The 22,818-nt window shown below is 39.4% G+C and overlaps 2 protein-coding genes and 1 pseudogene across 2 annotated transcripts; all 3 read left to right on the top strand.

The window, feature by feature from the left end:
• The first annotated feature begins 762 nt into the window (after positions 1 to 762).
• On the top strand, positions 763 to 2,154 carry LOC140245819 (uncharacterized). The gene has a single exon (XM_072325323.1). It carries the CDS (start codon positions 763 to 765, stop codon positions 2,152 to 2,154), a length of 1,392 nt encoding a protein of 463 aa, XP_072181424.1.
• A 2,040-nt stretch (positions 2,155 to 4,194) lies between these two features.
• LOC140245818 (uncharacterized) lies at positions 4,195 to 8,067 on the top strand. The gene is made up of 2 exons (XM_072325322.1): positions 4,195 to 4,301; positions 5,040 to 8,067. The coding sequence occupies exons 1-2, from the start codon at positions 4,195 to 4,197 to the stop codon at positions 8,065 to 8,067; spliced, it is 3,135 nt and encodes a 1,044-aa protein (XP_072181423.1).
• Positions 8,068 to 19,244: 11,177 nt separating this feature from the next.
• LOC140245821 (uncharacterized) lies at positions 19,245 to 20,857 on the top strand (annotated as a pseudogene).
• The last annotated feature ends 1,961 nt before the right edge of the window (positions 20,858 to 22,818 follow it).

Genomic DNA, 22,818 nt, shown 5'->3' with positions numbered 1-22,818 from the left:
GCGTGTTATTAGTGGAACAGCCCAGGCAATACATGGAAGCCTGGCTTATTGTCAGTACCGACTTTTTACTTGTCTGTTTAGACAATTCTTGTGAATTTTGGTGCCTTTTATTTTTACTCTGACAAACCAGCCTTGACAACCACATGTCAGCTCTACTCTGGCAAGCAAGTTTGAGCCCCATAGACATGACTTACATATACCTGTAGTTACAGTTTAGTAGTGTCATCTTTTATCAGGTGATTCCATGATCCTTTCTTGAATACCTCACCGACTACCTCCCTCCATCAAGTGTATGTTACGTGGCTGCAATAATGATGGCCTTCATCGACAGATGTTGCTTGTTATTGATGCTATCAACATGTCTGAACTTCGTCCTTACATGTCAGCAATACCAGCGCAAACATGCAAACGGGTACATGTACAGTTCCTCATGGAAAAATATTCAAACCCCAGCATGGAGTATCAGCAGAGTTTCTGTTCAAAACAAGTGAACTCTTTTCTTCATGATGTTAAAGGAAATGTGTTCAGTCATCTGCTGAAGCAACGATCTGAGATATGCTTGTCATCCCAAGGTGCGCATGGTAAAGATCATGCTCTGCTGTACCTTAGCCTTCTTGTTCTGGCTCTTTCTTCAGATGTAGAACTCAATCCTGGCCCCAAGGCAAATATCCATGTCAGATATGTGAACGAGCCGTCACTTGGAAACAACGAGGGGTTGCCTGTGATTGTTGCCAGCAGTGGTACCATGTAGACTGTATGCACATGGCTACTCCCATTTACGAAGCCCTTGCTAACTCCAGTGTTTCCTGGCAATGTGTAGCATGTGGTATGCCCCAGTTTTCAACAAGCCTCTTTGACTCACACATTACAAATACGTGGAACAGTTTTGAAAGTTTACACAGCATCTCTGAAGACAACTCAAATGAACCTGGCAGCCCTGGTCCTCCTAGAGCCAGTTCTTCACCTCTTCCACAAAGGCGTGCTGTGAAGAAGACTAATCTCTCAACCAGTGTAAAAATAGTTACAGTGAATTTCCAAAGTGTCAACAATAAGAAAGAGGAAATTGCAAATTTGATAGATTCAACAGCACCAGGAATCATCATCGGAACAGAAACCTGGCTCAACGACAGCATTCATACCTCCGAAATACTTCCCAGTACATATGACGTCTTCCGCAAGGATCGTGCTGATGGTTACGGAGGTGTACTTATAGCCATTAACAAGAGATACACTTGTGAGCACATACCAAGCAGATCGGAGTGTGAAGCTTTATTCACTGAGCTACCTCTCAGAGGAAACAAGACCCTCATAGTTGGAGCACTGTATCGACCTCCATCAAGCTCTCTTCAGTACACTGACGATCTCTGCAATGAAATTGAAAACCTTTGCAACAAGCATAAGAATGCTGTTTTTTGGCTCGGAGGTGACTTGAATCTCCCTGACATCAAATGGGACACCCAAGCAGTAGAGGGAAACCAATATATTCATGCTATCAGTAATCGCTTCCTTGAAATGATTGGCAACTGCGGTCTTCAGCAGATGGTCACTTTCCCAACCAGACACAACAAGACTCTTGATCTGTTCCTCTCAAACAGACCATCACTTGTGAATAGATGTACTGCCCACCCAGGAATCAGTGATCATGACATTGTTGTTGTAGACTCTGATGTCTCTCCAAAGAGAAGGAAACCTGTCAAGAGAAAATTACATCTCTGGAAAAATGCTGATCTCCGCAACATGAAAAATGACTGCGTCGTCTTTCAGAAGAACTTCATTGAGAATTTTTCTTTAACCAGTCCTGTTCCAGAGATGTGGTCCGAGATTAAACAGTTCCTTCTACAGCTTCTTGACAAACATGTCCCATCCAAGATGACATCCACCAGATTTAACCAACCCTCGATCACCACTTCTGTGAAGCGGCTCACCAGAAGGAAGAAACGCAGCTTCGTACGTGCAAGAAAATCCCAAAAGCAGGACTTTCTGGAATACCTGAACTTAAAGAAACAAACCAGGATTGCCTGTAAGGAAGCATACAACAACTACCTTACTGACATTGTAAGTCCAGAATCCAAAAGTAATCCAAAGCGATTCTGGAGCTTCATCAATAGCAAACGTTGCGAACGTACTGGAGTAGCTCCTTTAAAATCTCCTTAAGGGATAACATACACAGATGGACATACCAAAGCTGAGATCCTGAATGACCAGTTCATTTCAGTGTTCAATAAGAATGAAAACCTACACAACATCAAGGACAAAGGCATCAGCCCTCATACTGCCATGGAAAATATCACTATCTCAGCAGCTGGTGTCCTTAAGCTCCTCTCTGGTCTACAGACTCACAAAGCCACAGGACCGGATGGACTACCAGCTAGACTGCTGAAAGAGCTTGCTTTGGAGCTGACTCCCATCTTCACAATCTTCTTCCAAGCATCACTGAACCAAGGTGAAATCCCAGAGGACTGGAGGAAAGCAAATGTGGCTCCTGTCTTTAAAAAAGGAGAAAGGAACAAGGCTGAGAACTATCGGCCGATCTCTCTGACCTCCATCTCATGCAAAGTGTTGGAACACATTGTCAGCAGTAGCATAATGAATCACCTTGAAGAGAAAAACATCTTATCAAACGCACAACATGGCTTCCGAAAAAAACGCTCCTGTGAGTCACAACTCATCTTGGCTATTCAAGATCTTGCTAAAGGGATTGATGACAAACAGCAACACGATGTATTACTGCTGGATTTCTCCAAGGCGTTTGATGTGGTCCCACACTCAAGACTTCTGTACAAACTGCACTTCTATGGCATTCAGGATAAAACCCATGACTGGATCTCTGCCTTCCTCCGCAATCGCACCCAACAAGTCACCCTGGAAGGAGTTTCATCAACCACAGGCCATGTAACTTCAGGCGTTCCACAAGGTAGTGTCCTCGGACCCTTGCTATTTCTTCTATATGTCAATGACCTACCAGAATGCATATCTCCAGATACCACTGTACGCTTATTTGCAGATGACTGCATGTTGTACCGTAACATCAAGTCTGAGGCAGACACAGTCAAGTTACAACAGGATCTTGACTCATTACAGCAATGGGAGGAAGACTGGCTCATGCAATTCAACCCCAAGAAATGCCAAACTCTTCATGTAACCAAAAAGAGACGTCCGATAATCAAGTCCTATAACATCCATGGTCAGATCCTCGATCAAGCTGATACTGCAAAGTATCTTGGTGTCCATCTCACTCAAAACTTGAACTGGAACCATCACATCAATGTCATAACAAAGAAAGCAAACTCAACCAGCGCTTTCTTACAACGCAACATCAGGTCATGTCCAAGAAACACAAAGGAGTTGTGCTACAAAGCACTGGTACGCCCCATAATGGAATATGCATGCACCGTTTGGGACCCGTTCACTCAAGACAATATACACAAGCTCGAGATGGTGCAACGTCGCTATGCTCGCTTCATCTGCAATGACTACAGACGAACAAGCAGTGTTGCAGCCATGCTCCACCAGTTACATTGGCCTACACTTCAAGAGCGCAGGGCTCAATTCAAGGTAGTAATGCTGTACCGCATCAAGTACTCACTCATTGACATACCCCCAGATATCATACACCCTTCTTCATCAACATCACTCCGCGGACACTCTCACAAGCTCTTTATTCCATATGCACGAACTGTTAGCTACCAAAGGACATTCTTCCCAGACACAACCAGACTATGGAATGCTCTGCCCCAGGATACCTTCAACTGCACCACTTTAGCTCAGTTTAAGCAAAGGGTGCAAGATATTCAACTCCGCTAGAAGGGAATGGGATGTTTTTAGCTGCACTCTAGAAAATGTAGTCATTTTAACCTGCACTGTACATAAACACCTCCACACCATGCCTGCCAACAGTACGACAATACACCAAAGGTGGACTGTACTGAACAGGAAGAAGAAGAAGAAGAGCCTGAATATATTTGTATAATGAGGTAATTCGAACGTCAATCAGGATGTGAATGTAACATGAATGTGCTTCATTGCTCTGGCTTGAAGTAATGTGATTATTTTAATATTTGAAGGGTTTCCGGGTTTCCCGAAGGGTCAAGGACCCACTGGTACTGCAAGAGGCAGGCACATAAAAGTCGTTGACTGTCGACCAGCTCCGAGGCAGTAAGGGAGCATAGACTGTCGACTGAACTTCGTTCCTGGATGCTGAGGAGACATCGCGAAGACGTCCGTCGGGAGAGCGACCACGCGAACGGGAATCGCGAAGAGTTGCTACGACAGACCACGCGACAGTCCATACCAGCACCAGCGTAACGGGGCCCCGTCGTCGACCGACATCGTCATCGACCTGCATTGTCATCGTCATACATCGTCGTCATAAGCCATCGTCACGCAACGTACACCCGTGACAGCCATTCGAGGTGAAATGAATCCAATTTGAGTTAAACATAATAAAGTCCTAAGAGCCAGAAAGCCACTGAGCAGGAATGATTTATGTTCGTTTTTCCCTTTTTATAATTTGCTGTAAAACCAATAGTCAGTTATAGACAATTAAAATATTTGAGTTAACTGAATGCACATTGTCTCCTCCGTTTCGTCTTGTATGAGTTACAGCCTGCCAACAGTTCTCAGAGGTTATGAAAATTTCTTTGTTCCGTTTATTTCCATATAAAAGGATGGAAATCGGGCAAATTCTGTGACAATTGGGGGCTCATCCGCTGGAGAGAACTTGGCAAGGTTTATTCATACAAGAATTTGAGACGTGATTTGTGTAACCTCATGATGTGTGTATCAGATATCACAATGGAGTTAGAGAAGTATGTACAGTTAGGTAGGACCTAAAGATTGTGGACTGCAAGGTGCAGAACTAGTGGAGTTTGCCCGCACTGAAAGAGACAAGTATCTCGAAGAAAAGAGACGAGATGAAAAGTTAGAAAGAGATGAAAGACAGGTACAGAGGGAAGAAATAACCAAGCAAAAGAGGATTGAGTTAGAGATAGCTCAATATAGGAGTGTCAATGAGAGGGAACAAATACTGTAAGGAGTAGCTTACCAAGCTTGCCGGCGTTTCGCGCTGACTCTGACGATTTGGACGCTTATCTGTTGCGTTTTGAGAGATATGCAAAACAAAGTCAGTGGCCAGAGGAATGCTGGGCTCCTGCATTGGGGAACCTTTTGACCGGGCGCGCTTTGGAAGTTTATTCTCTCTTACCGGCAAATGAAGCTGATGACTATGAGAGTCTGAAAGATACACTCTTGCGGCAGTTTGCGCTAACTGAACAAGGCTTTTGCAAACGTTTTCGAGAGGCGCGGCAGAAAATGGGCGAATCATTTGGGCAATTTGCAACGCGCATAACCAGATATGCTACTAGATGGGTAGAGATGTCGGGTACAAGTAAGTCCTATGAAGGGCTACTAGAGCTAACGGTGCGTGAACAGCTGCTCGAATGTTGTGATCGTGGATTATCTGTTTTCATTCGTGAAAGAAACCCACGATCGGTGAAGGAGATGGCAGATATCGCAGATCGGTATCGGGACGCACACGGGCATGGCGGCTCCGGTAAACGCGCACGCGACGATAATAAGTCTCGTAACCAGGGCAACGAAGCAAGCCAAGCAAAGAAAGGGGGCACTACGTCACGTGACAACCAGGGTTGCTTTGTCTGTGGTAAGCAAGGACATTTTGCTTCTAAGTGTCCAGACCGTAAAACTGACCAGTCGAAAGTAACTAGCAAGCAGTATGTGCCAAAGTCAAAACAGACGGGGGCAACATGTGTGGTAGGAGTATGCCCTACTCATACTCACGAGAGAGGGAATATTTGTGGCACACCTTCTGTTAAACTGATGTGTGGTCACGAGTTACCCCTCCTTAGCGGTGGGTGTAACGTAGGCACAGACATGCCGACATGTGATGGTATGTTGAATGGTAAAAGAGTGAAGGTGCTGAGGGACACTGGTTGCAACACCGTAGTGGTGAAACGTCAACTGATAGAGGAATCCCAGCTGACTGGTGAGATTCAAACTTGTGTGCTCATAGATGGTACTGTGAGAAAAGTGCCACTAGCAAAAGTTGAAATCGATTCACCATACTTTGTTGGAACAACACATGCTTTATGTATGACGAATCCTATCTACGATTTAATCATAGGTAATGTTAGTGGTGCTAGGCAGCCTGGCGACGAGGACATCGGATGGAGCGGAGAGGATGCTAGGGAGAAGCCTTCAGCTGAGGAGATGACGACCTCCGGTTCAGAGGCAGAGTCCGCGGAAGCAGAGTCTTCGAAAGGGACAACGCAGAACGGCATCACAACGACCTCCGACAGTCGTGATCGTTCCCACACTGACGAGAGGGTGAAGCAGTCACCGACACCCCTACCTACAACCAACGAAAGTGCAGCAGTAGAGACAAGAGGCATGAGGAAATCGAAGGAACGGCCGTGGAAGAGACTAGGATCAGCAGACCAGCCGACGATCACTGCAACCAGGGAGGAGATGATCAGAGAGCAGGCACGAGATGGTACACTGGAGAAACTTCGAAAGTTGGCGGAGAAAGGTGAGGCTAAGGCTGTAGGGAAAGGAAGTGAGGTCAGATATTTTTGTCGTGACAATCTTCTTTTCCGTGAGTACATCAGGTCTCCCTACGTCGAGAGAGGAAAGACATTCACGCAGCTAGTGGTGCCCCAGCCGTATCGCAGTGAAGTACTCCGACTAGCTCACGACTCCCCTCTAGCAGGTCACCTGCAGACGAAGAAGACGGCTGACCGGATTCTCGCCCACTTCTATTGGCCAGGGATTCAAGCCGATGTCAAGCGTTACTGTGCATCATGCGATTTATGTCAACGCACTACGCCAAAGGGTAAGATAGGGAAAGTACCCCTGACCATCCCCCCGTTGATTGATACATGTTTCCGTAGAGTGGCGGTCGATTTGATCGGACCACTTGAACCGATCACTGAAAGAGGGAATCGATATATCCTGACGATAATCGATCTTGCAACTAGATACCCAGAGGCAGTAGCGCTACCACGAATCGAAGCTGAACGGGTAGCAGAGGCGTTAGTTGAAGTATTCTCGAGGTTAGGTATTCCTAATGAGATACTCTCTGATAACGGCACTCAATTCGTTTCAGGTGTGATGAAAGAGGCAGCTCAACTCCTGGGAGTGAAGCAATTTCACACGACACCATACCACCCGATGGCGAACGGCGCCTGCGAGAGATTCAACGGCACTCTGAAGCAGATGCTGAGGAGAATGTGCCAGGAGCGACCTAGCGACTGGGACCGCTTCCTGCCAGCTCTTCTCTTTGCATATCGAGAAGTGCCTCACGAAAGCCTTGGCTTTTCTCCTTTCGAACTCATGTACGGCCGAGTGGTGAGAGGACCCATGACTGTACTAAAAGAACTGTGGACCAAGGAGATCCCCGAGGAGGAAACGAAGACTACGTACCAGTACGTCATCGATCTCCAAAACCGACTCGAACAGACGTGTGAACTCGCCAAAGAGGAGCTGTCCAAAGCATCAAGGAAGTACAAGAAACACTTCGACGTGAAGACGAAGGAGAGACGCTTCGAGTGCGGCGACAAAGTGCTACTCCTGTTACCGACGACGAGGAATAAGCTGCAAATGCAATGGCGAGGTCCATTCGAAGTCGTGCAGCGAATCGCCAGAGACGATTACCGACTGCTAGTGAACGGCAAGGAAAGGACCTACCACGCCAATCTCATGAAACGGTACATTGGGAGAGAAGAAGTGAAAGTCAACAATGTCGAGAGCGAAGACCAGGGACAACTGGAGGCGAACTACGTCAGTGTCGTGGACGACCAGGTAGATGATGACGGATCGGTGCCCCTCTCATTTCCCTGCCTCGAAGCGTCGGAAAGCGTGCATGACGTGAAGTGCGGCGACGAGCTAGACGAGGAGAAGATGAAGGAGGTAAAATCCCTCTTGCTGGAGTTCGCGGATGTCATGACCGATGTCTCAGGACGGGCCGACATCATCGAGCACGCCATCGAATACTTCTTCACGAAACGCTTCTCGAAAACTGCTAAAACGCGAGCGCGTGTACCCAATCGCTGAGCGCGAGTGTCTAGCTCTTGCGTGGGCGGTCAGAAAGTTCTCGTACTTTTTGTATGGCCGAGCATTCCAGCTGCAAACTGACCACTACCCGCTTGCTCATTTAACACACGCGCGAATGCAAAACCCAAGAGTCATGCGCTGGGCGCTTGCACTGCAGGCATACCAGTATCGTGTACAGGTAATCAAAGGCTCAGAGAATGTTGGGGCTGATTACCTCAGCAGATGCCCTACTGAGTAGAAATAGAGGTGTAAACAGCCCATGTTATCTCTATTATATGTGGGTTACTCAGAATGTAATTTTGCAATGAATTTATCGTTATATACATTGTATGCTAGGAGGTATAGTGGAAAGCTATAGTACTACACACATTATGTACGCTGAGTATGAGGTAAGATAGGCAGTTGACTCATACATCTCTTAAATTATTTGACTGCTCTGAATCAGACACCCCGGTAAATACCGTGCATAAGAAGGTTTTGCACATTACATTTGATTTTGTAGCAACAGCTAATGCACATAATATGCGATTATCACAGGTATCATAATATTCTCCAATGTTATACTGGCCAACGAGAGGAGTCTGTTGAAATTGTGCCGAAAGTGTCAATTTTGTATTGTGCGGTGCAAAAAAGGTAATTTTATTATTGAACTGTGGCTGGTATAATAATGCAAGAGCGTTAAAAGAGATAATTATGATGAAGTTTATATGTTATCCAATTGATTGAGTAGATCAGATTGTATAGTATACTGTGGAGTTTGTTGGTTTGATAGAATACACTTATAAACTGTCTCCATGGACAGCAGCCGATATTTGGAACAGTAGTCTGTCATGTATCATGACAAGTGAAGTTATGAAGCAGTGAATTGTTATCAGGAGTATAATGCTTTTGATTTAGAAGAGTAATGGTGAGAAAGTACTTACCTGCTACAGACATTTGATTTTTATTAGAGAGACGAGGCTATTGTTTCAGAGCGACTGTCATCTTAAATGGGGGGTTATTTGTCACGAGTGGAGTGACAGACGCTCTCCTCCACTGAGGTCAATTTGCATAGAATTTGTAAATAAGCACTTAAGCATGCAAATTGATGCAAATTGTTTAGTATTTCAATAGAAGAAATTCCAGACCGCTCTCGGTAGAGCCACGGTAGTGCTATGTGTGGCAAGGAGCGGCAGTATGACATCAGGCCGTGAAGGGGACATCACGCTGTGGAGCTGTCTCCGTGACACAGCGTATGTGAATGGCCACTCGGTAACGGTGACAGGGGCCGCCACCCCAGTCAGTATTAACTAGAGATACCCACAGATAGTGGTAAGTGCATTAATTCTTTTTCAATTCAATTCGTTTATTCATCTCATTTTCGGATAAAACAATACAACAGTATTGGATTTTACAATACAGAAAAGGATAATCAATCATTTACATATAACAGTGAAAATGAAAAAAGAGAACTTGAGAAAAGCCAAAAGGCCTTGTGAAGTAAGTTCCCTTACGATTATGCACAAAATAATTGATTTTTAAGGTACAAAGTGTAGACATGGACAGAAAACCAACAAATACAACAAAACATAACATAACAAAACAAAACAAAAACATAAGACAAATGATATGATAAATTGACTATGACTATGTGTGATTTGCTAGAAGGTATATTTTCAAAAATTTCTTAAATGAAGACAGGCTATTGCGTGAACAAATATCTCTAGGAATTGAATACCAGATTAACGGAAATTGGTGACGTACGGAGTTTGAAACCAGATTTGTTTTTACTACCCACATATGAAATCTATTGCAATTTCGTGTATTGTATTTATGAATTTCATTATTAGTTGAAAACATACATGAAATATTATGAGGTAACATATCTTTGAAATAATAAAATCCCAACACAGCGGTATTATAAGTATACAAATCAAATATATTCAAAGTATTAAATTTACGAAAAAGAGGAGCCGAATGAGCAAGATAATGACTACCAGAGCATATTCGTAATGCTTTTTTCTGCAATTTATGTAAAACTTCTATCTTGGTTTTATTATATTTGCCCCATACAGGTACACAATAATTAAGATACGGAAGCATAAATGTATTATACAGCAAAAAAAGTGCAAACTCTGGAAGAATATTTTTCAATCTATATAATATACCTACACATTTAGATACCTTATTTGCTACATTCGTTATATGTACATCCCAATGCATATTACTCTGAATATAAACACCAAGAAAATTTACCGAATCAACTTTCTTTAGAGGAACAGAATTAATAGAACATATCACATCATCAAAAATATAATTATCATCACAAACAGTACGGTGAAATATAACATAATTTGTCTTAACAAGATTAACAATTAATTTATTTACTTTAAACCAATTACTAACTTTATCTAACTCCTGATTAACTTTAATCTCAATATCAATCGAAGTTGGATGAGTGTAAAACAAAGTAGTATCATCAGCATACATCACATACTTAAACATAGTAGAACTTTGAACAATATCATCAATATAAATCAAAAACAATAAAGGACCTAAAATAGAACCTTGCGGAACACCACGGGTTATTAATGAATAATTTGAGGAACAATTCTTAAATGATGTATATTGAAATCTATCAGACAAATAATTTTTAAACCAGAGTAAAGGTGTCCCACGTACCCCATAATGTTCTAACTTGCATAAAAGAATAGTATGATCAACAACATCAAAAGCTTTTGACAAATCCATAAATATTCCAATAGCATATTTGTTAAGGGTTAGAGCAGAAATAATCTTACCTTGTAAATCTATAACAGCATGAGTGGTTGAATTATTTCGTCTGAAGCCATATTGACAATTAGAAAGTATATCAAATTTTATTAGAAAAGAATACAGACGGTTATATATACACTTTTCAAGTAGTTTTGATATGACAGGGAGAACTGATATAGGTCTATAGTTTTGTAATAAATGCGGGTCATCTTTCTTGTATATTGGAATAATTTTTGCAATTTTCAATTTTGTTGGGACATCACCACAACTTAAAGACAAATTAAATATATAAACAAGAGGTTTAACAATGGAAAATATTATTTGTTTCAAAATATTACAACTTAGATTGTCAAAACCACAAGAATACGTTGTTTTTAAAGCATTACAAATTTCCAAGAGTTCACTCCCTGTGGTAGGGTTAAAAAATAAAGAATGGAAAAAAATCACATTGGAGATAATCTTTAAAATGCATATCAGAACTAGGTTTTGATAAAGATAATAATGTTTCATTACAAATATTTGTGAAATATGATTTAAAATTGTTTGCAATCATTTGAGAACCTGTTATTTTTTCGTCATTTCTTAGAAAAAATGTAGGCATTTCATTTGGTGATTTATTAAGCAGTGAATTTATAACAGACCAAGTTTTATTCACATTATTTCTATTTTCATTTAATTTACTACAATAAAATTTTTTCTTGGCGTGTCGTAATAAATTATTTACTTTATTCCTATAGTCTTTATATTTCTTTTCATTTGTCAAAGATCTATTACATAAAAATTTCTTATATAATTTATGCTTCTTATTTATACACCGAAGATGAAAAGGAGTTATCCACGGTTTGCGAATCTTTTTCTTTTTTACTTTCATTAAGGGAAATATAGCATCATATAAAAAATTCAATTTCGCAATGAATATATCATATGCTGCAGTTGCATTGGAAGTATCATATACTGCTGACCAATCTGCACTAATCAGTTTCTCATTCAATAAACAAATTCCTTCATCTGTTATTTCACGGGAATAATTCTGATTAATGTTTTTGTTTTTCCTTATCTTATTCAACATTAGAAATATAGGTAAATGGTCTGTAATATCATTACTAAATGTACCACAACATAATTGACAATTCAAAACATTTGTGAAAAAAATTATCCAAAAGAGTTGCACTGTTTAAAGTAACGCGAGTTGCACTCTTTATAAGGGGTTCAAACCCAAATGAAAAATTAGCAATTAAAAACTTATAAGCACCTTGATTTTCTAAATATTTAAGGAGGTCTACGTTAAAATCACCTGTTATAAATATATTTCTATGTTCCTTCGTTACAGTACATAGGGCTTCAGAATAGAATTCTATGAAATTGTCAACATTTGAGTCCGGTTTTCTATAAATGACACCAACAGTGTACTTGGAGTTATCATGTACAAAATCAATAAACAAATACTCACAAATACCTTTATCAATTTCACTTGAAAGCAAAATATCTGATCGAATATGAAAAAAAAAAAATCATTCTTTATAAAGAGACCAACACCTCCTCCACGACCAAAAACTCTACCTGAATGAATGAAAGTATAACCGGGTAAATTAAATGGAATCACAGGGTCTTTACATATCCACGTTTCTGATATTGCAATTATACTAAAAGAGTGCTTCAGTGAGGACAAAAATATGGATATATCTTTAAAATTCTTCAGGAGACTACGGGCATTAAAATGAATCATACTAAGTTCTGAGATATATTTGCACTGCACATTAAATTCATCAGAGGTAAAACAATTAAATGAACTGTGGGTATTAAACAAGTGAAAATCAGGATCGATGCTAGTGAATGGATTATTCATGTCGCACAAGATTGAGTTGGTATATCTCCAATGAGCGGAAATAAACATACGACAGCATTGTTGTTCTGGCAATAAGCTGAAAAAGCATAGTATTGATACACTTTACGTTATATACCGATTCAAGAATCATAACACAAACAACACATCCACCATCCTCAACGTGAACAAACATGGAAGAAAACACACACATAAAAAAGGGAAATCATACAAAAGAAATCTTACAGAAAAAAAAACAGGAGAGCGAGTGAAACGTGCAAAGAGAGATGTTGGAGTCAGTACACATTTTGAAATTATTAACTCTGTAATCCATATCCATTTAAATTTTCAAAAGTAATACCTATATGTTATTATAAAAGAGCTTTTATCTTGTGTAGATATACATCATGTGTGTTCAGTTTCAACAGGCTGACTGGTCTTCAGTTCAAGAGACAGGTAAGTATAGCAGGTAAGTTATAGGTAGCTTAAGTCTTCAGTGCAGTTGATGATTTTCTTCCTTGTTTTCTGGCCATTCCCATGCAGTATGACGAAGATGCGTCCATCCACAGACCATGCAGCCTGAACTTTCACATGTTGCTGTGCCGCCTTCAGGAGTTTGCTGTTGTACTCGGTGAGGTCTTCCTGTATTCCCATGCCGGTATTCTTCAGCGACTTCATTTTTGTGATCAGCATCTGACGATACCTGTAGCTCGTGAGCTTCACGATGACAGGCCGTGGAGGAGCGGGTCCACCCGAGTCCTTGGGATTCCTCTGCTTTCCGATCCGGTGGCTGCGATCTATGTGATGTGGTTGGAGATCAACATTGAGTTTTTCCCTCGCCATCTGACACACTAGGGAGTCAGTGTCTTCGTGCGGGCTCTCCTTGATTCCATAGACCCTCACGCAGTTCCGACGGGAGTACTGCTCCTGCTTGTTGAGATCAAAGGAGAGTTTCCTGGTGTTGTTAGTGCTGGACTGCAGTTGAGTCTCAAGCTTTTTTACCTGCTGTTGGGCAGCATCGAGCTCGCACTGGATGTCATGAATGACGCCATCTTGTTTTTCAATGTTTGACCTCAATTCAGCTAGTCTGGTATCAATAGCATTTGACACCAAGCCAGCAACAGCATTCAGGAACTCGTCATCCTCAAGTAATTCCCTGATCAGCTTTTTGTTCGACCTGGCAGTCATTTTCAGTGGTCTCCGTAAGCAGTCCAGAAAAGTCTATTTTGTTTGGAGTTTAGCGACCTAGCCCAGCTCCAGGCTAAAACTCAGAGTGAATGGGGATTACCTGTTTAGTGACAAACTGCAAACAAAGGGCTACTTAGGCTATTGACCCGATGTCGTGTGCAGGCTAACAATGTATAACACGTAGGCAAAGCAACCAGTTTCACAGTCAAGTCCAGAGGTACACAGAAAAAAAGTGTTTGGGACTGAGCTATCCTCGGGCTACCAGAGATATACTCACAGTTCAGATTTCAGCATCACAAATTCAGGTACTATAAACACACAAACTGGTGTACATGACTCCCAAGTAGATCCTTGTTGTGTTATCCCATGATAACTGTAGTCAAGTGTTCACAAGAGACAGTAAATGTCAGCGAATTGGAGTCAAATTACACAATTTATACCACCTTCGTGTTGCTCTCCCTCATAAGATTTAGCATATCTTATGATATATCTGAAATGTTTATGTATGTAATTGGCATAATTCGTTTGTGTAATGGATATCCGAATTGAGAGTGGATTGTGATAAAGGTTTCAGTTAATATGTGATGTATAGATATAATGGTTATTGTTAAATACTTCAATTAATATGTGATATAGAATATATAAGGGTTGTTATGTGTAGTTGCATGAGCCTGAATATATTTGTATAATGAGGTAATTCGAACGTCAATCAGGATGTGAATGTAACATGAATGTGCTTCAGTGCTCTGGCTTGAAGTAATGTGATTATTTTAATATTTGAAGGGTTTCCGGGTTTCCCGAAGGGTCAAGGACCCACTGGTACTGCAAGAGGCAGGCACATAAAAGTCGTTGACTGTCGACCAGCTCCGAGGCAGTAAGGGAGCATAGACTGTCGACTGAACTTCGTTCCTGGATGCTGAGGAGACATCGCGAAGACGTCCGTCGGGAGAGCGACCACGCGAACGGGAATCGCGAAGAGTTGCTACGACAGACCACGCGACAGTCCATACCAGCACCAGCGTAACGGGGCCCCGTCGTCGACCGACATCGTCATCGACCTGCATTGTCATCGTCATACATCGTCGTCATAAGCCATCGTCACGCAACGTACACCCGTGACAGCCATTCGAGGTGAAATGAATCCAATTTGAGTTAAACATAATAAAGTCCTAAGAGCCAGAAAGCCACTGAGCAGGAATAATTTATGTTCGTTTTTCCCTTTTTATAATTTGCTGTAAAACCAATAGTCAGTTATAGACAATTAAAATATTTGAGTTAACTGAATGCACATTGTCTCCTCCGTTTCGTCTTGTATGAGTTACAGCCTGCCAACAGTTCTCAGAGGTTATGAAAATTTCTTTGTTCCGTTTATTTCCATATAAAAGGATGGAAATCGGGCAAATTCTGTGACAACGAGTAAACACGATGATATAAGAGGAGTGTGTTTTAGGGATTGTAACTGTCAGTATGAGTTGAAGTTATTACATTATGCCGATGAACGATGAAAATAAATCACACAAACGAACGACCTTTCTTTTTTTGTTCGAGGTCTAACGTTCCTAAAAGCTATTTTAAAAGAATTAGATGTGCATCAAGTTTGGCCGGAAAAGTGGCAGGACCGAAAATAAATAAATAAAAAAAAAAAACTTTTGTTATGGGTTGGTCAGAGAGAAAATCGATAGAATCTGTCAGGTGTATGACTAACATGGACAGAAAGAAGATACGATACCTTGGGGTTTTTATTTCACGAAGTGGGAAGATCCCATGTAAAGCAAACTGGCAGAATAAGCTGGAAAATGCAACGCCCCCAAGATAACTGCAAGAAAAGAAGCTTGACTCTCTTTTGGAGAGTGATATTATTGAAAATTCTGGTAGTTAGTCAACTAGTGCATTTGCTTTTGAATCATTTCCTTTTATGATTATGGGGTTAGATATGATCACTTTCACAGATTTTAATGGCACAGAAAAGAAACAAAAGAACAAAGTAAGAAGGCGTGCAGGTGATGTCATCTAAGATTATTCAAATAGTGGATCAAAATGGTGGATGTGGAAAAGCTGGAGTTAAGTTTTAGGTTAAGGTGGATAGGAGGACGGTTGATAATACGACATGTGGAAACCCTTGCTCATTATTGGTTCAAACGTTTTGGAGGTTTAGATGTGTTATTGAATAGCGACTTCCAGCAGTAAAATCTTACATCTATTTTCGGTAAAAACATGTCTCCGTTTTATATTACAATGATGTGCGCCTGGTCATTGATGGACAAAGGGTTATTGGGAAAGAAGACCTCTGTAGAAAAGAATGTTTTATGCCACAACCAAAATATCGTTTTCAAAAAGAATCCTCTGTTTTACAAAGAATGGTGTGAGAGTTATTATCTGATTAGAAGACATCTAATTGGGAATGAAACACACAACGGTGGAAGAACTCTTTTCAACTCACTTCAATTTCAATTCAATTCAATTCAATTCGATTTTATTGTCCGTTTCTGGAAATTTGTTTTGTTTGCATGCATACTAGTTACATCGATTATCTGCATACATATACAAAGTACACGTATAACATAGAGACATAGACATGATAGGCATACAAGAGTTATACAGCAATACAATATCAATGTTGTTGTCAAAAATACCAAACATCAAAGGAAATATTAATCTGTATATTAGTCAACGTTGTCTTAGATGTGATGTGCATATAACCATGATAACATGTACAGGTGTGTTAATGTGTGTCAAAGTAATAACTATACCGTGTCGTAAACAATGCGAGTGAATATAATTTTATGTCTAAATAAATGACTGTATAAATATCTTGAAGGTTATTTGCGTGCGTGTGTGTGTATGTGTGTATGTCTGAGAACTTACAAAAACGTGGGTCTATGTATTTTTGCAAAAATTTATATCACCACGGTAGTAATTATTCTTATCCTGAATTGATATTTTCGCTCGACTTTAACCTTCTACCTATTATTATCAAAATTTAGAAATAGTAAAATAAGGGATTTTTTTTTATTATTCGAAACTGCTAGAGGCTGTACCGAAAATCTGGTTGACACAAATATCTACCGACAGATAGCAGAATATTTTATCAATTTGTACCCCACATTTAAAAATTTGGAAAAAAAAAATGTTAAAAAATTATTTGAAGTAACATCAAGTTATTTCTTGTAATCATTGATCAAACAAGAAGGAGTATATAACAGGTTTTTCTGGGAAAGTGTATCGGGAATGAAGACAATTTGGAATGATTGCTCTGTACGTAACAGTCAGTCCGCAGCACCCGATAATTCGCTCGTATTTATTCAACTCGTATGCAAGCCCGCTCTAGGCTTGCATACGTAATGAGCTGCGTAAGGGGATTTTGTCCTTGGGCTTTCGGCAACAAAAATACACCTTATGTTCACAAATTTGATATCAAATTCAAGGAAAATATGTAAACTATCGTCACATGTTATTGTAAATGAAAAATATCATAGCGTAATTTGAGCTTGAAAAAATGATGAAAAAAGTAATTCGTGCAGTACACGTTCAAGACGTTCAAAAAATACCAAACTCACCTTGCGTCTCAATGAAAATGCTTTATTTGGTAGTCCGTCTCCAAATCTTTGTATCCATGTAAATATCTTGACAATTTGTTGTTTAATCCGGTCAGGAACCAGTAAAATAGACATCGATGTCAGTGCTGATCAGCTTGAAACCGTGCAATCTCAAGAGTAAGCTCTCTCATTGGACAGCGCTTGCATTCAGCGCTTGCATTACGTTATTACGCTGCTACATAACGGTTTCATGCCACTTGCGGTTTCTTGGCACGGGTATAGTTCAAGCCAAGTTCAAGTGCTGGATGCAAGCACTGTCCAATGAGAGGAGCTCTCTCGCGCCACTATACACTTTGTGTGGAGCATACTTCCGGCTTAGGAGTGAACTTTACAGACATTTCAAAACGGAAAAACTAGTATAAATCATGCTTGCATCTCCTTGACTCCAATATATGATGAGCATCTAAGTTTCCTCTCTACGAAAAAGCCAAAATCAGAAACAACAGTTTCTTAATCCGGTCAGGAACCAAAAAAGAACTTTAGACGACAAAATCTTCCGTGAAAAGCAGGTAAAATTTTCGCAAATTCAACTGATTATATAGTCATGATAAGATCCGATGTTATACGCAAATTTAGTATCAAAATAAAGATCAAAGTCTGGAGAACAATTTACCGTGACTTGTAGCCATGACGAATGTATGTACAAGTCGCTACACTGTGAAAACCATAGCCCTATCAAAGTCTCGCAAAATCTCGCACGACGAGACACCTTTCGAACGATAAGATCGTCAACGAGAGTGCTGAATAAATCTTGCCGGATCGGCTCATTAGCATACGTGCTGTGAACTGACTGGTAATTTGGTTAAAACAAATAAAGACAGAATAAACTGACCAGAAAGAATTTATAAATTATTAGTGGAAAAGTGAGCAAAGAAAATGGGATTCCATCGGGAGTCGAACCCGAGACCTCCGGATTGCTAGACCGGTGGCGAAATTATTTTTCCCACATAAGTTCCGGACCCCAAGTCTACATGATATGAATATTCATGACTTATGTCTTCGGAATAAGAGTACGCATGCGCGTGCATGCCACTGTTATTTTTAGTATTGACAATTCATAAGACATTGACCTACGAGAGAGAAGGAGAAAATGCTGGCTGACATTAAGACTGTTGCTAGTAGTTACAAGAAATTGTTGAGAAGAAAGAAGAAGGCATAGGCCTATAGTAAATCACTGCATGATCATCTTCGTATACTTAAAAAGGATAGCCCGCAGGAGTACTGGAAGTTACTGAATGGCCGTAAGCGTGACTCCTGTGCGGCAAAGGTCCCTTTGGTTGATTTTGTGCGTCATTTTAGTAAACTGAATTCGGTTCGAAATTTAATTTCAATTCCAGAGTATGATTTGGATGGATCAACAGGTAATAATGAGTTACATGCACCAATTGTAATTGATGAAGTCATTAAGATGGTTCAGAAGTTAAGGAATAATAAGGCATGTGGTATTGATTTGATTAGGAATGAATTTTTAAAACATTGTTCAAGTCCTGTTTTGGATTGTATTACAATGTACTTTAATATAATTTTGGAAAGTGGTTTAGTTCCAAAAGACTGGTGTCTCGGTACTATAGTACCAATTTTTAAGAAAAGGGGAAGGGATATAGACCCAGATAATTATCGTGGAATAACACTTTTAAGCTGTTTGGGGAAGTTATTCACTTCTATTTTGAATCATAGGATAACAACTTACCTTAATAATCAAGGTATGCTTGGAGAAGAATAAGCTGGCTTTCGTTTTGAAAACTTTAATTGATATTTATTTGTCTAAACGCAAACGAATTTATTGTGCATTCATTGACTTTAAGAAAGCCTTTGATATGGTTGATAGGGTATCACTTTGGCATGAAATGTTGAGGTCTGGGGTGGATGGTAAGGTGTTTACAGTTATAGAGAATATGTATGCTCAAGCCAAATCTTGTGTATTAGTAGATGGTCAACATTCTGAGGCTTTTCAGTGTAATGTTGGTGTACGGCAGGGTGAAAATTTATCGTCTCTGCTTTTTGCATTATATCTCAATGATTTTGAATCGTTCTTGAGTTGCCGTTTCAAGGGACTACAGTTTTTGTTTGAAAAAGTTTGTGTTGATATTTTAGACAAAGAAGTCAATGAGGATCTTTTTATACATTTATATACATTGTTGTATGCAGACGACACTCTTATTTTAGCCGACAGTGCAGAAGAGCTTCAGTTGGCTTTGAATGCATTGCATCGATATTGTATAGATTGGAAGTTAAGTGTCAATACTACAAAAACTAAAGTCCTGATTTTCTCAAGAGGCAAAGTACGTAACTTTCCATTGTTCAGTTTTGGTGAAGACAAACTTGATGTAGTCGATGATTTTGTTTATTTAGGTATTCAATAAATTACAATGGAAGTTTTAAGAAGGCTATTTCTAAACAGGTGACACAGGCAAGGAAAGCACTTTTTTCTATGTCACTAAAGGTTCAGAAACTCAAGCTTCCTGTGGATATTCAAAGCGAACTGTTTGATCAGTTAGTGTTACCAATACTATTGTATGGTTGTGAAGTTTGGGGTTTTGAGGATTTGAGTCAAATCGAAATTTTTCATAGGAAATTCTTGAAATCGTTGTTATGTGTAAATAAATTTACACCAGATTGTATGGTATATGCAGAAACCGGGAGAACACGACTGGCTAATACTGTTAAATATCGTATGATAGCTTCTGGCTGAGGATCATAAAGGGTTCTTCTGCTAAATATTCATTCAGGTTTTATACACTCCAAAGATTAATAAGTCAACAGGACACGACCTTTGTATTTAAGTAGATATCTCATATTGAGGAAATTTTAAACAATGCTGGTCTTGGTGTTGTATGGCTAAGAAAAGGGGAAGGATTTAGTAATAACTGGATATTAGCACCTTGAAGCTGAGATAAGTGATATGTCTAAACAGGATTTGATGGCAAATGTTTGGTCAAATAGAGTATGTTTAAATTATAGGATTTTTAAGACGAATAGTCTCTTTGAAAGGTATTTAGTCCAGTTGAGTAAGAGGGATAGAATTTCAATGAGCCGTTTTGGATGTAGGTCAAATCAGTCGCCAGTTAATAATAGAAGATTTGTACAGTCATTTGATGAAAGGGATGTTCAATGCCCTTGTTGTGATAGACATGAAACGGGTGATGAATTTCACTATGTTTTCGTTTGCCCCTTCTTTGAAAAGGAAAGAAAGTTATATTTAAGCAATCATTATTTGGTTAAACGTCCTTGCTCATTACACATGTCCAGACTATTTTCATGCTTGCATTTAGGACAGCTTAAAAGATTAGTATTATTTGTGAGGCTGATCATGTCATATTTTGCAAGTTTGCAGAAGCCTGAACAAGTTGAGTGTACTGTAGTCAAGAAAGAAAATATTGTAACTCGTAGTGGTAGAAAAACTAAGCATCCAGTGATACACGATCTCTAGTACATATTTTGTTGTTGTATGTCACGATTGTTTGGTCGTATGGTTCATACGATTAGTTAACCTTGCTTGCCAATTTGTATATCACTGTATTTATGTTTAGTAGGTATAGACTATTTTCCAATAATTGGAAAGGTTTTAGAGAAAATTGTAAATGATAGACTGGTTGATTTTTATGAGTCCAATGATAATTTTTATAAACACCAGTATGGCTTTCGTAAAAGATACAGTACGAAATTGTCTTTAATTGATCTTGTAAATACACTAATGACATCACTTGCTGAAGGAAATGTAACACTTGGTATCTTTATAGATTTTAAAAAGGCTTTTGATACGATAAATCATGATATTCTTCTATGTAAACTGGCTCATTATGGTATTCGTGGAATTCCACTTCAATGGTTTGCTGATTATCTGTCCAACAGATCTCAGCTGCTATCTTATAGAGGAATGGTCTCGACACCGAAGACTGTAACTTGTGGTGTCCCGCAAGGGTCAGTTTTGGGGCCTACACTCTTTTTGATATTTATAAATGATTTGCCACGCTCTTGCTCTTTCTTTGAATTCAGATTGTTTGCCGACGATTCAAATATTTTTCATACTTATGCTGCTCGACAAAAAGAAATAGATGTGAATGAAGTAAATGAATACCTGCACAGAGTTCAAACATGGTGTAATGCCAATAAAATTACAATCAATTTAAAGAAAACAAATTATATGGTAATCAGAAGAAAACGCCAGTTAGTTGCGATGAGGGGTGCAATAAAACTATCTGACACAGACATTGATGAAGTGAGTGTTGCATCCTTTATCGGAACTCAGATTGATTGTCATCTCACTTGGAAACCTCACATTCAATTGGTAAATAAATGTGTTCGAAGGAAAGTAGGTGTATTGTATAAATTAAGACAGTATGTTCCGCAGCGCATTCTTGTGCTTTTGTATAAATCTTTTATACAACCACACTGAGGTATGGGCCAGTACTTATAAATCTCATTTAAATTGTATACATATTTCTCAAAAAATGGCTCTGAGAGCTATAACATTTTCGACTTTACGAACACATTCAGAACCATTGTTCTAACGATTCAAACTTCTAGATGTTGTTAGGTTACATAAGTTCTCAGTTTTAACATTTATGTACGATCTGTGCAATGGAACTATTCCGCACCCTTTGTATGACTATTGCCAAATTGTGCAACATACTTACAGGACAAGAACAAATGAAAAAAGAATGTTGTACTTACCAAAATTTAGAACCACACAGGGACAATTTGCGATTTCTTACTTAGGTCCAAAACTTTGGAACACATTGCCACGAGAAATGCGTGAACAAAGCAAAAGATCCACATTTCGTAAATGCCTTGCAGATTTCCTTCTCTAATAGATATTATATACTGTATCAAGTATAATTAGTTTTCTATGTTATAAAATATATGATGTACATTGTATTTAAATATCAACTGCCGTTTCAACCAACCATGTAATAATTTCTCGTTTGCGTTTAGCTTTTAGTATGAAGATCAAGGTGACCAATCTCGACTAGCACGTTTGCTAACTTTTGGTTTCCTTGTTAACAACAACAACTTTGTAGAATTACTGCTACATGTATCACATTTAAATCTCAAATGTTTTCATTTAATCATGTTATTGTAAAGGAGTAGATAAGTATTTTTTCCATACATGTATGTAAATACAATTGTATAATAATTGAAATGTACATGTTCAAATATTGTTGCTAATAAAAACTTCAAACTTCAAACTTCATATACATCATTGTAATATATCACAAACATGTATTCTTTTTATATTGTAATGACCATGTCTTGTATTTATGTGTTGTACTCTCATACCCCGCAATGGGGTCGGAAGAGTCGAATAAAATCTAAAATCTAAAATCTTGACGTTTTGGTGATGGTGGTGGTAGCAGTGATGATGCGCATGACATTGATATCAATTATATG

Source organism: Diadema setosum, unplaced genomic scaffold (assembly GCF_964275005.1).
Source record: "Diadema setosum unplaced genomic scaffold, eeDiaSeto1 scaffold_37, whole genome shotgun sequence".
Lineage (NCBI taxonomy): Eukaryota > Metazoa > Echinodermata > Echinoidea > Diadematoida > Diadematidae > Diadema > Diadema setosum.
Note: the sequence above shows the minus strand (reverse complement) of the source record. Positions and strands in the feature narration are given on the sequence as shown.